The 16,458-nt window shown below is 51.1% G+C and overlaps 1 protein-coding gene across 1 annotated transcript in view; it reads right to left on the bottom strand.

The window, feature by feature from the left end:
* The window catches only part of LOC140691411 (uncharacterized), a 118,327-nt gene extending 104,398 nt beyond the window's left edge, over nt 1-13,929 (bottom strand). Inside the window, exons 1-2 of the mRNA XM_072954978.1 lie at nt 13,918-13,929; nt 11,390-11,856 (exon numbers count right to left, since the gene is read on the bottom strand). Coding sequence (XP_072811079.1) covers nt 11,390-11,856; nt 13,918-13,929 — 479 coding nt within the window. The remainder of the gene's footprint in view (nt 1-11,389; nt 11,857-13,917) is intronic.
* Between the last annotated feature and the right edge of the window lie 2,529 nt (nt 13,930-16,458).

The raw sequence follows: 16,458 nt of genomic DNA, 5'->3' as shown, positions 1-16,458 counted from the left end.
GCGACTGGGTAGGAAAAACGAGGAAGGAAGAGGATGCCTTCATCTCCTTCTGGCTGACCTCTCCCCATGGGCTCCAAGCACCCACACCCAGATCTGCCTTCCCCAGCAGGGCCCTCACACACACCCTACCCTCAGTGTCACCTTGTTCCTTCAGAGACCTGCACCCACCAACCCAGCTGATCAGGTCACACTCCTGCTCCAAACCCTCCAGACTCCTCATTGTCTTTATTCAGATAGCAGACCTTCATCACACTGAACTTCTCCCAGACCTTGAACATGACTTGCTTCCACTCAACCAAGAGCCTGTGTAGATACGTTTCCATTGTAGGAATACCTCCCCTGCTACCTCTCTCCATCTGCTCTCTGCTGTCTACCCCACAAGTCTCAACCTAAACATCACTTGCTCTAGGAGCCCTCCCTGACCCCTTGAGGCTGGATAGTTACCCCTCTTTCTTTCTAATCATGGCAAAGTATAAATAACATAACAGTTACTATTTTTAAGTGTACAGTTCATTGGCATTAAGATCATTCACGTTGTGCAACCATCACCACCATCCATCTCCAGAACTCTTTTCATCTTGCACAACTGAAACTCTATTCATTAAACAAAAACTCCCCATTCCCCTCAACACCCCCAGCCCCAGAAACCAGCGTTCTTCTTTCTGACTCTATGGATTTGACTACTCTATGTACTTCCTATAAGTGGAATCATACAATATTTATCCTTTTATGACTGGCTTATTTCACTTACAACACCTTCAAGGTTCATCCATGTTGTAGAATGTAGGATCTCCTTCCTTTTTAAGGTTGAATAATATTCTACTGTATATAGATGCCACATTTTGTTTATCCTCTTATCCGTCAATAGACGTTTGGATATTTCCACCTTTTGGATATCGTGAATAATACTGCTATGAACATGCGGGCAGTTGCCTCTCTTACACACCCTTATCTCTGAAGCTTGTCTATGGTCCCCAGTGCATCTGGGAGCTCAGACCCAGCACAGACCCTCCATAGGTGCCTGCAAAAGGACTGAGTAATCCCTCACAGTCTCCAAATGTGGCGCCCATCAAGTAATCAATTTGTACTTTAACTGGTACCTTCTGAAAACACAGGGCCTTGAGCCAGAAGAAAGACATCCTATAGGATTTGGGAGCCCATATGGACAGGAAGACTCTGGGACTCCTCAAAGTCCTCCATACGGAGAGCCAGTCCTGTAGGAGGGAGAACCCTGGTGGGCCTGGGGACCCACCCTCCTCCTTAGCTCATCAGTACTCCCATATGTCCTGATTTCTGCCTTCCACAGAACGTTGATGGATCTGACAACATCAAAATGAAGCATTTCTGTCCAAAGAAAGACATCATAAACAAAACAGATGACAGATTGGGAGACATTCTTTGTAACCTCTAAAATTGACAGAGGGCAATATCTGGAATATAAGAGGAACTTCTGCGAATCGACCTCAAATTTTTGTAAATTAGAGAGGAAGTCCAATTTTAAAATAGGCAAAGAAGAGGGACGGGTATAGCTCAGTGGCAGAGCACATGCGTAGCATGCATGAGGTCCTGAGTTCAATCCCCAGTACCTCCATTAAATAAACAAACAAACAAACCTAATTACCTACCCCTCCAAAAAGAGCAAAGAATATGAATAGGCAATTCGCAAAATGAGAAGCTCAAACAGCTAACAAGAATACAAGAGATATTCAAACTTATTAGTAATCAGAGAAACACAAAATAAAACAAAACAATGAGATGGCACCTTAAACTTATCAGAATGGCAAAATTAGAAAGGTGGACAATATAAGATACTGGTGATGAATGACATGGGGAGACAGAAACTCTCGTGCACTCTTAGTGGAAATGAGCCCTAGCTCAACCTTTCTGGAAAACATTATGGTAGAACTGGAAAATCAGCATTAACCCAGGGATCCCAATCCTCCACTTGTATAGCCCAGTTATTCTCACACAGGGTCCCAAGACAGCACGAACAAGGATGTTCTTCAGAACATCATGCGTAGCTGGGAGGAGCTCCAGACAAGCCAGGGGTCTATTCCCAGGGGAGGGGATACACAGAATGTGATGGATGCACAACTCAATGCAATGCAGGACTAGACACCGACAAGGAGCAGGGCTAGATCTCTTAAACCATAGTGCTAAATAAATAAAGCAAGAAATTAGATGAAATTTATAGTTTACTATCCTTTATGTAAATTCACATAGGCACACAAAACAACCCTACATATTTCATAAAGATCCATGCATATTTCAAGATACATATAATATTAGAGTGGCTACCGATGGGGAAGGCAATCACAATCTTGGGGTTGGGGATAAAGGGAAGAAAAGTTTTCAAATAAAATAAAGAGAGGAGCCTTTTGTAGACAGATGATCATAAAGTGTCATGCTCAAAAAAAAAAAAAAAAAGCAGAAAACGAAAAACACCCAACAGTGTCTTCTACATGAAGGGGAAAACTATCCTTGTAATATTTTCCTCTCTCCATGTTGCCTGGAACAAAACGACACAAGAGATGTGAGTCCCAGTGGTCCTCGAACACAAGGAGTTTTCATCTTACTAGAGTTCAAAGGCCTCAGGGCAAATCTTGTCCCCTGGATGGATGTGTTAGTGAAAGTGAAGTCCCAGCAGTCAGCTCCCAGAGACTGGACTCAGTGATGCTGCCCCGGGTGGCTGGGCGGGGAGAGGGGAGGCTGCAGTAGACGTCTGATGGGTGGTAAATGGGAATTGTTTGTATTCTTTCTTTCAAGTTCTCAGGATCAGCCACTTGGAGGGTAAGAATGGACCAGGGCCAGGAAGCTCAGCCAGTCCATCCTCCCTCACCCACTACCCCTATGCCCTGAAGCCTAGCCAGGCAGGCTGTCTACAGAAGTGGGGAGATTTGCATCCCTGGAATGTCAAGCCAGCCTGGCCACTGGGCAGGATCTCCCATTGGATGGATCTTAGACTAGTGACCTATCCTAAAATCTCTGGATCCTTTTTGTCTTGTTGATTAAAGAGCCTCTAAGTCCAGCATTACACAGACAAGGTGGGTATTATTATCCCCATTTTACAGGGAAAGAAATGCAGGCCCAGGAAGATGAAATGAGATGAAGAGGCATGGCCAAGGCTGGAGGACTAGTTTCCCGACTCTCAGGTCAAATTTCAAGACATATATCAAAACATATCAGAACATTTTCCTTCCAGCCATGGATCTGCTGTGGGTCAGCCCTTCTAGGACTGCACCAATGACAAGGGCCAGGGAAAGAGGGCTACACAGGTCCCTGGGAGGAGGGATGCCAGCCTGGAGGTGGCAGTTTTCAAGCTAGGAACATTTTACCATGGATTGAAAATGAATCATTAAACTTTCACCTCATTCTTATTGCCAAGTAACGTGCCAGACGCCCACATATCATCACTGAGCCTCACCCAATCTCTCAGCCTTTCTCCATGCTTGACTCCTACCCCTGACATGACGATGGAGGGAGCAGTGAGGGTCAGTAGGTGCTAAGTAAGATTCAGGCTGGGGTGGGGAGTCAGGCAGCAACCCACAGACGAACCTCCAGGGGCCTGAGTCAACCCTACCACACTTGCTCATCTCTGGAAGGACCATTAATCATCCTGCAGAAAATGTCTGCGCAGTCTCTGATAATACACTTGTACCTCAAATGGTCTCAATTCCAAAGTCTCTGCTTTCTCCCTTTTAACTCACAACTGTCACACTTGCTTACTTTCAATCAATAAATAGATGGAGCTCCTTAATAATGGACCTTATTCTATTTTCCATTTGAAAACCAAGAAGATGGACACACAATTTTTTGAGGTTTCTGGATGATAACTGCACTTAATTGAGTATAAATGGGACATGGGCAGGGAGGAAGGAGGGCTATTTGTGCCTCAATATGAGCTCTTTTTTCTGCTCCAGACCACACGGGAGATTCTCAAATCAATTTTAAGAGTTATCCTGTTATTCTCAGTAGTTTTAACTATACATACATTATTTTTAGCATCATGAGAGTTGCTCATAACGATGATTTTCAAGGGTAGGACTGACATCTCCTTAGAGATCAATTCAGTTTAAAACTTTCCCACAATACAGAACCAAACAGGTAGAAAGGGAAAGGCAGTTTCCAGTGGGAAGACTCCTCCAAAGAGGGGGCCACGGAGGTGAATCCCTCCACCACCCAGAGCTTTGCTTTCTGTGGGCACAGGCATCCCACCAGCTCTAGGCTGGGCACAGTGCCCTTCTCTGATGCTGGGCTTGTCACGAGATGCACTGGGGCTCCTGGCATGTGCCTGGCATACTTCTCTGATAGGGTTCATGGTGGTGGCTACACAGGACTTCTAATTTCTCCCTGAAGAATGACCCTCAACAGCAGGAGAGTGGAGTTGCCAGTATTTTAGGATCTACACTGGAGCAGGGACCAAGGGCTACCCATCTGCAGGAAATTTCACAGTTCAGGCAAATAAGGAACTGGGGGATTCTGGGAAGGAAGATGCAGACATTACAATAATGTAAAGCAGGTTAACTTATTTCTGGTGCCCTTTTTCATTTCCCATCTCCTCATGGAGCCCACTCAACTGGCTATATCATCCCACCATATCTCCCAGTACCCCATCCCAATTCACCCACCCAACCCAAGCCACCCCCATACATCTTGACTTACCCCCATCTCACCCCATCCCACCACAACACATTCACCTCCACTCCACCATATCCCAATTGCCATTCCACCCCAACCCAACTCCCCCATCCCATCCCATCCCAGTCCATTCTGACTCATTCCTACCCGACTCCAGTCCGTCCTATCGTAGTCAGTCCCCTGAATACTCTAGATCTCACCTTCTCAATCCCACCTCCAGGCATATTTTACTCAGTCCTATTCCATTTCATTCCTCTACCCACCTTAGTCCATCCCAATTCATTCTATCTATCCCATCCCAATACATCCCAATCCACTTTTGGTCTCACCCCAACTCACTCCTTCCTACTTGATCTCAGTCCACCTCGTATTACCCTATTTCTCCAATCCCACCCCATCATCTTCCATTTCATTCCCTCCTCTCCAATCCCCTGCTTGGCCAAAGTTCTCATTTGTGATTGTATATAGGGCATCACCACTCTTCGTGTCATGTGAAACTACACAAGAAAGCCAAAGGGCCCCAAAGATCTAAGAGCTAAGTGTGTATTTGGGTGGGACAGGAGAAAAAAAAAAAAACATAGTCTCATCTTTAAAGGTAGGGTATGAAAAGGTAGGCAAGGGGGTTGAGCTCCCAAGAATCCAGAAAGAAAACAAATATGAGTTTCACGCTTCTCTTAATATACAAGAGCCAGGAAAGAGCTCCAAGAACCACGCCATCATTCTCAAGTTGAGAAACGCCCACACTGCAGAGCCTACTGTGGGTCCAAGGGAAAGCCAAGTTCTATTCAAAGCCAGTGAATCCTGAGACAGTGTCTCTGTGAGGTGGAAAACTCTGAAACAATTCTCCATTTGCAGGTTTCACCCAGATGTTCCCCGGCTGTCGTGAAAAATCTCTGCGGCAGGCAGAGAGGAGGGCTTGGAGGCCGTAGCTCACTCAGAGGGAAACCCAAGACAGGCAGTGTCAGTGACATACTCCCACCTCTAGGGGGAGCTAGAGGGCACTCCCTGTTTACCCCTCTAGGAAGAGGAGCACAGGCAGTGGGTGAGTTGGCCAGGTTCTAAGGGATCGTGTTTTCAGTGGGAGGAGCAAAGAGGAAAGACTCCTGCTGATGCATATGGTGGCATCTTAGAGTGACATAGAATTAGAGCTTTTCCTCTTATAATTATAAGAGGCTGCTGCAGAAAGCAAGTGGGCAGTAGGAGTAGCCGCAGTAGTAGAGGCAGCATCTAACACACCCTGAATGCAACGTTTTTCATGAATTAAAAGGATGGACCCTAGAATCAGGTAGCCCTGAGATTCAATCCCGCCTTCTCTCCTAGCTTCGCTATAACCTTGGCCAAAGGCTTAATTTCTGAGCCTCAGTCTCTTCAAATATGACATCATAGTGCTTGCATTGTTGTGAGAACTGAATGGTCATGTCTATAAAGCACTCAGCCAGCACTCAGTAAAGGAGAGCCATTGTTAGTCATATGCAGAAGGACCTAGTCATGTGCCTCCCACCTGGGAGATGCATGCCCCTTCACCACTGCCCTCTCCTCCGAGCCCCTTGCCTTGGGAATGCCCAAGAGGGCAGTCAGAAGGGAAGGGAGCCTGGGGCTCCAAGAACCTGCCTGATTCTTTCAACAGGTGTTTATTGAGTGTCTGCTATGTGCTGTGCTCCGGGCCACCCTGCTCGCCGGAGTTCATAGAGTCTCAGGGAATAAAGGTGGGCATTGTCTCATTCAGCTTTCCCATACATCCTGATGAGTTTTACAACACGAGGAGTTTGCCACCCTGGGGAGTTGTGAGAGCCCACAGCAGAGTTCGGCTGAGATGCGTGTTTAGGACTTGAAGCAAATCAAGGATGATTTTGCAGTCACCCCACAAGAGCTGTGGGGGAGATGGATGGGCCACGGCTGCTTGAAGAGGTAGAGGTTTGGGATCCAGGCCTCAAGGGCACAAAAGCAGCACAGCAGAAGTGATGGGGGCAGTCCAACGAGAAAAGCGGGACCGAGACAGGCAGCCTGGGGGCAAATAAAGAGTCCAGGACTGTAGCACCAGCTGGATCTCCTTAGAAATCAGATAACAATGTGATTACCAGTAGAGGATTCAGGATCAGGCAGACCTGGCTTCAGTCCCTGGCATGGCCACTGAATGGTTGTGTCACTAAGTTATATGTTCTCTCTGAACCTATTTCTCCGTGTATAAAATGGGGACAATAATATTGCTAGCATCACCGGGTTGCTGTGAGGACTGAGTTAATACATGCAAGTGCTTGGGACGGTGTCAGCACACGGTGAGAACTCAGCGCACATCAGCTATTAGTGTTACTCCCCTGGGAACCCGGACAGCTTTCTGAGCAGGGAGAGTGGAGAGGAATGTTGTGAGGGCACACAGACCTCCTGGCCTCAGTCCTTTGTCCTCAGTGTTCCTGATCCAGCCCCATCTTCCACTTAATGGGCACATTCAATAGGCATGTTCTGGGCGTGTTGCACTTCTGATTTCTAATCCTTTCCAAAATGCAGGGATGACTAGTCCCTTTTGTGGGTGGGCAACCTGAGCTTTGGAGAGGTCTGAAGATCAGCTACTTTTCCAACAAGGAACATCTGACTCTGCTGAGTCATCAGATTCCCTTAATCCTGATGATGTGACAATGGTGTGTGAAACAGAAGCAGGTGAGACTCGTAAGGCAAGGTGGTGTCGCTGAAGCCACCTGCTGGACTCTCCTGCACACACCCAAACCTTGTAGTGGCCGAGCCCCAGCCATCTGGTTCTCCAGGGCCCTTACACATCATGTTAGCCTCACCTTCAACAAAGCCACACAGTCACCCCAGATATGGTCAACACTCTGCTGTAGTCAGCTTATTTTTTAAAAAAAAAAACCATAAGCCCACAGCTCAACTGCAGATGAAAAATGGAAATTCAAGTCCATACACTGGTGTTTTTCCTTGGTGGAGGCAGGTGTATACCCAGGGCTTGTTGCTGCACTGGTTCTAGAACCTAAGATGCTATCTTACCAGTCTGTGGCATTTGGTCCTGGGGCAGGGGTGGAGGAAACAACTGGGGATCAGGTGCCTTTGTCATCTCATTACTTCGGCAAGTCATCTGGCTTCCTTGATCCCCAAAACTCTTGATTTACATTTATCAGTCCCTAGAAAACTGTCCAAGAAAAAATATATTTTATAAATCATCTGCTGATTTAACCACCATCTATCAGGCACCAGTTCTATGCCAGGTCCTGAGCTGGGTGCTGGAGATACCAAAAGAAATAGAGCACTGTCCTTGCCTTCAGGAAGCTCACGGTTCAATCTGCGAGGCAAATAAATAACTACTTTGAATACAATTCAACCAGTACTGTCATCAGACACTGGGGATGGTCAGTGCTCTTGTTTGTAAGAGACCTCCAGAAACAAGCAAAGCAGGGAGGGTTTTTTTGCTGTTTTTTTTTTTTTTTAAGAATTTGGTATTTGACTTTTTTTGAAAGCAATGAAGTGGTTAGCATGGGAAAAATCAGAACTTTGTCGGAATTCCTTATACTTACAGTTTAATATTGCCTTTGTTTTAAATGACTTATTAAGGAAACGGGGAGCATAACAACCTTCTCAACGCTCAGAGCTTCTCAATCCAGAGAAAAGTAGCGAGGCTTAAAAACAAGTAAGAGAATGAAACTGACAAAACTTGACGGCCACTTGATAAGAAAGGAGTTGAGGACAACCCTAAGGTTCCTGGCTGGGTAACTGGGCGGCTCCAGGTACCACCAGCCTACGTGGGGGATCCTGGAGGTTTAGGTGAGGAGCTAATGAGTTTGCTTTGGAAGGGAAGCATCTAGGTGAAGATATCCAAGAGTCAGCCGGATATATGGGCTGTTTAGATCCAGAGCTTCCGTGGGCTGGGAAGCCAACAGACATATATCAGGAGAAGCATCTTGGCAGGAGAGATCTGTCTGGAAGCTTCAGAGTGTGGAAGTGGAAGAAATGGACCTGGATGAGCTCACCCAGAGAGTGGTGAAAGGAAATAAGGAAAAGCATAAGGAACGGAAAGGTGCAGGAAACCACACTTTCAGGAGGGAGTAAGTGCTACTATTAGAAACTGGGAAGGAACAGCCAAGAGGCAGGAGAACAATCAGCCAAGCACGGTGTCCCAGAAGCCCAAAGAAGAGAAATTTGGAAAGAAGTAATCCAAATTGTTCACGGTCACAGATAAAGGAAGAAAAAGAAAGAAAAAGTAGGTGGCTTTGGCAATTAGGATGGTCACCCATGATCTTTCCTGGAGAGTTCCAGTTCTGGGGACAGAAGCCAGAAGGCAGGGAGTGAATAGTTGCAGATAAAGCAAGTTGAAGACCGCTTTGAAGGGAGTTGACTTGTAAAAGAGAAAGAAAGATGGGATGATAGCCAAAAAGGTCAATAGGGCCAAGCAGTCTGGTTGGCCTGTTTTCTATTAAAGATTAAGTTGTTTATAAGCCAAGGGGAAACAAAAGAAGGGAGAGCAGGTCTCTCTCGGGAGGCTGGGGGTGGGACACAGATGAAAAGGGTAAGGAGGCTCCCCCTTTCATATCCTATATTCATTTTATCCAGTCTTCACTGGCCAAGGAAGGGAGATGGCTCAGTCCTGAGTGTCTCTTAAAGTCAACAGTGTGGAGAGAACACAAAATAAATGTACTTCCCCCTCTAATGTGCCAAATCTTGCTGTCATCTGTCACCAAGTCCGTTTCCAAATCTCTGCTGCTTGCAAGGCCAAACAGCACATCTATATGCAGGAAGGGTTTAAAAAGAAATGCACTGCAAGCATGGGAAGCCAGAGCAGGGAAGCCAGAGCAGGCCCACCAGAGAGCAAGGACTCTCTCCCCCAAGGCACTCTGCATCCCCAACCCCAAGTTCTCTGCTGACCAAAGAGCTGCAAGCCCTTGGACCTCTACAAGGCAGGATTCCAGCACAGCCCAGCAGTGTGCAAGCTCTGGAGAGTCGGCCCTTTACTTTCCCTGAGGGCATGACATACCCAGGGGGCAGGGACAAATCTAGCCAGAAAACCAGTTGGATGGTATTAGGGGCAATCTCAGGTCTGCTAAGCCAGAGCAGGGTCCACACCTGGACAAACGTCTAAGAGGCCTCACAGCCGGTAGCAGCGGTACCCCCATCGCCCATGTGACAAGTCTGGGTGACCAGCGGCGTCGTTAAGAGTGCAGCCACCCAGTGGGTGTGGGTGTGCGCGAGGCCTGAGCTCCGAGGCACGCGCACCGCGGGCGCCCCTCTCTGGGTATCGGCGGCTATGACTCTTAGCAGAACCTGAGAAAGTCCGGTCAAGCAAGGATGGGAGAGCTAGGGCTGGCTCAGGGCGCCCTTTCTGACCAAAAACCTTAACATCTCCGGCCAAGTTGCTGGCGACACGGTTTGCGGGGACGGGTTCACAAGATCCTGGAGCCCGGAGCAGACCGAAGAGCTCGCCAAGGAAGGGTCGCACTTTCCAAAAAGGGAGCCCTGGGAGGCCCAGGTGGCTGAGGCGCTGAGGCCAAGCCTTCAAACGTTCAGTCAGTGATTTTAAAAAACTAAATAAATAAGTAAGTAAATTTTAAAAACCAACACGACTCCAGGCCAGAGGCGCCCTAAGTCCAAGATTGGGCAGCAGGTGTTACGGGTTTTCTCTCCTAGTGGGTGTCAGCCTCCGTGCTAAATGAAAATGCGGCCCCAGGCATCGCCCGTTGGACCCGTCCCCACCCGGAAACACGGAACTTTCTAGGCTGTGGCTAAGAGCCGAGTCTCAGAGGCGTGCTGGGGATAAAGTAGGAGGGCACCAGACAAGGCCAGTGGTCCCCAGTGGGGACTGGGTTCTCTCGAAGGTCCGCGTGCCTTCGCAGTCCGCAAGCTGCAGCCAGACATCGGCGAAGTTCCGGGACTCCCCGCACCCGCCGGGCCTGCCCCCCTCCCTGACCCGGTCGCCGGGAGCAAGTCCCACCGTCCGCGCCGCCGCTGCAGCAGCCCAGGCGCTCGGCTGCAGCAGGGCGCGGGAAAGGGCACTTTGGCGCGGAGTGAGAACCGAGGGGAATGTGGCGGCGCGGGGCCTGGCGGCGACACTCCCTCCTCCGCCCCCGGGCACTACCCCCGCCCCTGCCTGCCGGTCGCTCCGCACCCTCCAGCCCCCACCTGAGTCCTCTGGCACAGCATGCTCGGGACCCCTACCCACCTTACCCCCTCCTAGCCCAGAGCGCCGAGGGAGGGGGACACTTGGGGAGAGGGGTGGCGGCCGCAGTCTCCGGGCGGCTCTGACGGGGGCGCGGGGCTTCAGTCCGGAGAAAATGGGCGGGGGCAGGGAAGGGCAGACTCTGCAGACGCGGAAATGGGGAGGGGGAGCGCCATTCCTCTCCAGCACCCAGGACGTGCCAACCAGGATTGGGAGGCGGGGAGGGCTCCAGGAAAGTTTATCGGGGAAAAGCCTAGCGCCTTGGGGGCTGGGAGGCTGAAGAAACTGAAGCCACGGTCCCAGTGCCCCGCAACCCCGGGCGGGGATGTCTCTCTCCCAGGCCCCCACACCGGCCGGAACCCGCCAAGTTGCGGCCGGGGTTGTGGGTAGCAGTGAGAGTGAGGGTGGCGGTGAGGACAGTTGAGGGTGAGGGGAGAATGGGGAGCGACAGAGGCGAGGATGAACAGGAGGGTGGGCGTTTGGGAGGGCGGGAGGTTAAGGGGGAGGGCGGAGGAAGGGACAGGGACGGGGTCGGAGATGAGTGGGCTTGGGTGGGACCCGCGGTGGCCGCCGGCTCTCCGGCGCAGCCGGACTTACCCGCGGCGGCTGAGGCGCTGAGCAGCCCCCAGCCCAGCAGCAGCGGCGGCGGCGGCGGCGGCGAGCGGCCCCAGGGGCTCCCTGCGCCCGGCACGAGCGCCGAAATCCCGGCTTTGCCGCGAGCCCTCCCCGCGGGGCAGCCGCAGCGCCCCGGCTCCCGTCCCCGCGAGCGCGGCATGGCGCGGCCGGCAGCGCCGAGGGAGAGGCTCAGTTCGCCGCTGGGGAGAAAGGAGGTCAGGAGAGCTCTGGAGCTTTTTTCTGCTCGGAAAAAATCCCGGTACTCGGGAGCCCTGAGCTTCTGCGGCTGGAATGAACCAAGTGTCCGCCCGGCCGGGGAGAGGCGCGCTGCGCTCTCGGAAATGACTCGCTCCAATCCCGCTTCGCGGGGTTCGCGCCGAGGGGCGGGGCGGGGGTTGAATTATCCCCGGATTAATCACTCCGGAGCCGCTTCTCCGCCGCTCCAAATGCTGCGGGTGGAGGCGCAGGAAAGGAAAAAAATATTGGGGGAGGGTGTTCCTCTTCAGAGCCACCTCCACCTCCAGACAAACCACAAATTACATCTAAAGGGTTCTTTATTCCTGTTTGTTTTACAATTGACCAGTTTCTTTTAAGTTCAGTCCTCTCGTTTCCATTTATAAGATCACCCATTAATACACCCCCCCGTACACACACACGCGCGCACACACAGTGATACTGACACACAGGCACTCACACACACACATACACACACGCCTCTTCCACGTTTGGAAATTTAAATACTGTCTCGGGAAAGGTAACCAAAGAAGGAGGCGGTTCCCCAAGTCACGGTTCTTACAAGCTGATCTTGGGTGGTGGCTTTGAACTTGCAATCTGGGCCGGGGGGCGATGCTTACCAGCCCCTGTTGGCAGTAGCCTCCTACCCCATTCGAAGAGTAGGATCTGTGTGCTTAGAGTAAGGATTAAGAACGGGAGGGTGGGGTGGGGGTGGAGGTGGGGGTTCTCATTGGTTCGGCTCTGTAAGCTTCTTGCCCTACCCTAAGGCAAAACCTCGGGATGGAGAGAGGAGAGCGTGTGTGCGCTTGGGTAGGGGGTGGGGATGGGGGTGGTAGATGAGGTTGGTGGAAGGACGGTGGAAGGACGGTACAAGAGTAACTTGTACAATTTATCCTCAAAATTAAATAACTGGGCCCTGCTTCTTCTGTCTTACCCTCCCCCTCCCAGCCATGGCCCCAAAGCAGACGAGTTTTGTTCCAATGGCGTGAGCCCCTCCCCACCTCTTTCTAGTCGCCGCTGCCGCCAGGCCCCAAGGACTCAGAGTCGGTCCCCACCCCATCCCCCACCCCAACTCGGTCGCCGTCTCCGTCTGGTCTCTCCTAGGCTCCTCTGTCAGTCACGATGGCTCCTTCACTGTCTACGCTAAACTCTCGGCGGAAGAGAACAGACGCTGCTGGGTGGGGGAGGAGGGGTATCGCGGGGTCGGGGGTTGGGGGGACGCCGAGGGGCAGGGCCTTGGGAGGAGGTCTCCGCCTGCGCGTCCCGCGGCGGAAAGGCGCTAGCGGGTGAGCACCCACCCATTTGCCCGAGGCACCGGGAGAGGCTGCGCTAGGGGCTTAGCGGCGTTGGTAAGCCGGAGCTCTGGTGTCCTCGAGCCCAGGGGGCAATGGTCTGTGGTCGGTGGGGCCTGGGAATTTCCGGGAAAGAGCACAGAAAGGGCTCTGGGTTTGTCGACCCCGAGTGGGGAAGGCGGTGGACAGGGCCGGAGGGGTAGACGCTTGTCCTTTCTCCCCAAGAAGAACTTGCCCCCTGGAGCCACGATCTTCCAGCTTCCATGATGCCCGTCTCCTTCCTCCACCCCAAGTTGTTCAGGCTTCCCTGTATGAGCTCATCCCGCAGCTGGGGAGCCAGCCCGGTGGCCCCGGGCCGGTGAGCTTCCTCAGAACCGTCCGGCCCCCTCCCCACCCCCTACACGGGGGCTTTCTCGCCCCTCCTGACACCGCTTCCCTGGGTGCCAAGGACCGACCAGAGTGGCCAGAACTCCACAGTGAAAGGCCTGCTTTATGTCTCCCGAGCAGCGAGGAGGGGGGCTCCTTGCTTCTCATTGTCCAGGCCCAGCCCCCAAAAGAAAGGGCTCAGCCAGCCAAGTCTTGGCCTTCCCGGTGCTGGAGAAGAGGGAGGGACTGGCTGGGCCATCAGTGGGTGGCAGCCTTGAGGGGTGGGGGCTGTTGGCGGGCCTTCTCTGGGGGAAAGCCCAGGCTCCTAAGCTTGGGCATTTCCCCTCTCCTCCAGAGAAAGGAGCTGGCAGAGCCCCAGCCCTCCCCTGCAGCCCACAGCTGAGCAGAGGAGACTCTGGGCTCCTCCATAATTCTGGGGCTCCAGGCCAATGGACTCCCCCCCTTCTCAGCCACAGAACTTTGCTCTGTGGCTGCAACCCACAGCCGATGTTTACCCCGGAACCCTCCCTGGCAATGCGACATTTGTCATCCTTCTCCCTGGGGGCTGTAGAGGGCACGGACACCCTTTTTATCCCTGTCACCAGCCCAGCCACTCACTTCCTCCACCATTCCTCCCTTTCTCTGATCATTTTGGGTCCACATGCATTTACTGAGGCCTCCAGAGCTCTGGGCCCTGTGCCAGCCTGTGCTGTGGGCAATGCAGAGATGCACAGTGTGTGGTCCAGCGTGGGAGGATGTGGGGCAGAGATGGAAACCCTCACACAACACATAAAGTCAGGTGGTGCTAATCACCACGACAGAAAAGGCATGTTACAGAGACGTATCAAGATAATAAGTTTTTCTTGGATGTAGGGGATCATAAGGCTATTTTAAGAAGGGAAGTAGGATTGGGGCTGGACCCTGAGGCCTAGAAAGAGACTTTGACAAGGTGAAGATTGATTTCCTCAACAAATATTAGTTGAGCATCATTACATGCCAGACACTGAGCCAGGTATACACCCGAGTGAACTGTCCCTGACTTGATGAAGGTGATAAATAAAAAATTATATACAGAGTTACTAATTAAAGGTGCTATGGTGAAAAAGTTCATGGCGCTTTAAGAAGGAATATATGTGGCATGTTTTAAATAGGTGGTCTAGGAAGGCCTCTCTGAAGTGGTGACCCTGAAGGTGGGATTGAACATTAAACAAAATAGCCATGCAAAGTGTTGGGAAAAGGAAGGGCAAGGCCTGGAAAAGAGAGGGGGACTGAGGAAGGAGGCTGGGTCTGGGTCAAGGGGAATAAGAGGAGACACCTAAGAGACGAGAGAGGGGATAGAGCCAGAGCCATATGGTGCAGGGTCTCCCAGGGGATGGTGAGGAGTTTGGACTTCATCTTAAGTGGGGAGAAATACGAGGTGTATCCACTTGCTAGGGCTGCCCCTGTCACAAAGTACCACACACTGTGTGGCAGAAACAACAGAAATTTATTATCTCACAGCTCTGGAGGCTAGAAGTCTCCAGATCAAGGTGTTGACAAGATTGGCTCCTTCTGAGTCGCCTCTCCTTGACTTGTAGATGGCTGTCTTTTCCTTACATCTTCACACGGTCTTCCCTCTGTCCACGTCTGTGTCCAAACTTCCTCTTCCGGTAAGGACACCAGTCATACTGGATGAGGCCCCACCTTACAGGTTGAATTTTAAGTGAATTACTTCTTTAAAACCCTGTCTCCAAATATACTCATATTCTGAGGTCCCAGAGGCTAGGACTTCAACATAGGGATTTTGGAGGGACACAGTTCAGCCCATAATAGGAGGGAGGACATTGCAGGTGAAGGGTGAAGAGAGGAGCGAGGAGAAATGCATGACAATCAGAAAATACATTTAAAGAGATGTCTTTAAAGAGGCTGTGTAGAGCGTGACTACTTTATCAGGAGGTACTTTGAAAAGGTGGATGGCTCTGAAGACCAGAGAGGTGAATTTTCATTTCTAGGAAATAGAAGCCACATGGCCCGGCCTGTCATGTACTCTGACTTCTCTGAAGGGAAGAGATGGCAAAGGAAGGGGCAAGGTAAAAGGAGATCACTTGGGAGTTGATTGCAATAGCCCAAGCAGGAAGTGATGTGGGCAAAGCAGAGATGGGGGCCCTGGGAACATTTGCAGGGCAAGCTAGAGGCAGGAGTCCAAGAAGCGATAACAGCCCTTCCCCTCTAGCCTAGGAGAGTGTGGCTCTGGGCCAAGCCCCCAGGGCTGGCTCCCTGCCTACCCCTTCTGGTTTCCCCAGGAGAAATCGGCAGCCATGAATCAAGGTCTCTCCGTAATATCACATTGCAAAAAAGCCCAATGAAGCGTGGTGACTCGCTAAGGTAAGTCCAATATCCAGATAAGATCAGAGTTTGTTTCAGAAAGAAAACAAGGCCTGATGCTCTGGAGAACTTGGCCTGATTCAAGTAGGGGCTGTCGACTTGATGCCCTGAAATTTTCATTTTGACCCAAGAAGAAAATAAAAGAACCTTCTGAAACCCAAAGACAGAGAGCAAATGAGTATGCAAATGGGATGCTCAAGTAATGAGGGCAGGAAGGGAGACTGAAGGATGAGCAGGACTGCAGAGAAGTGCTGCGGAGCAAAGGCAAGGGCTCAAAGGAAAAGCCTGGGAGTCTAAGTGGAGGGTGGGTATTTTAAAATGATGAGCACGATTAGACAGAAGCTAGTATTTCCCAAGAGCGTGGCTATCACTTTAGTGATGACAGTGATCTGCTTCCCAAGGAAAGGTGACAGAAGGGGTTCAGGAAGAAAGAACCCAGAACAAACTTGAGTGAGGCGCCCCACAACCAGGAGAGAGTCGTGAGAAGGACCCATCATCTGGACCATTCCGCCAGCGCTACCAAAGGCTGGGGCCACCGAATTCTGACATTTCTTGCAGAAAATTCTGTTCGTGAAACAAAGAGACAGAGCTCGCTTCAGTGGCAAAAGAGGACAAACGTTTTCTCTGCTTGTCAGAGGTCATAATGCACAGGGGAGGGGCTATTCTTGGCTATCATCTCTTCTTGAAGTTTCTCCAATCAGCTAGGCAACCATGCCCCCACACCTTCACTGCTCCCTCCGACTGCAACACCATTCCTCTCTCACTGTGTAGATGACTCCTAATCCCTCAGCTCAA

The sequence above is a fragment of the Vicugna pacos genome, chromosome 35 (assembly GCF_048564905.1).
Source record: "Vicugna pacos chromosome 35, VicPac4, whole genome shotgun sequence".
Taxonomy (NCBI): Eukaryota; Metazoa; Chordata; class Mammalia; order Artiodactyla; family Camelidae; genus Vicugna; species Vicugna pacos.
Note: the sequence above shows the minus strand (reverse complement) of the source record. Positions and strands in the feature narration are given on the sequence as shown.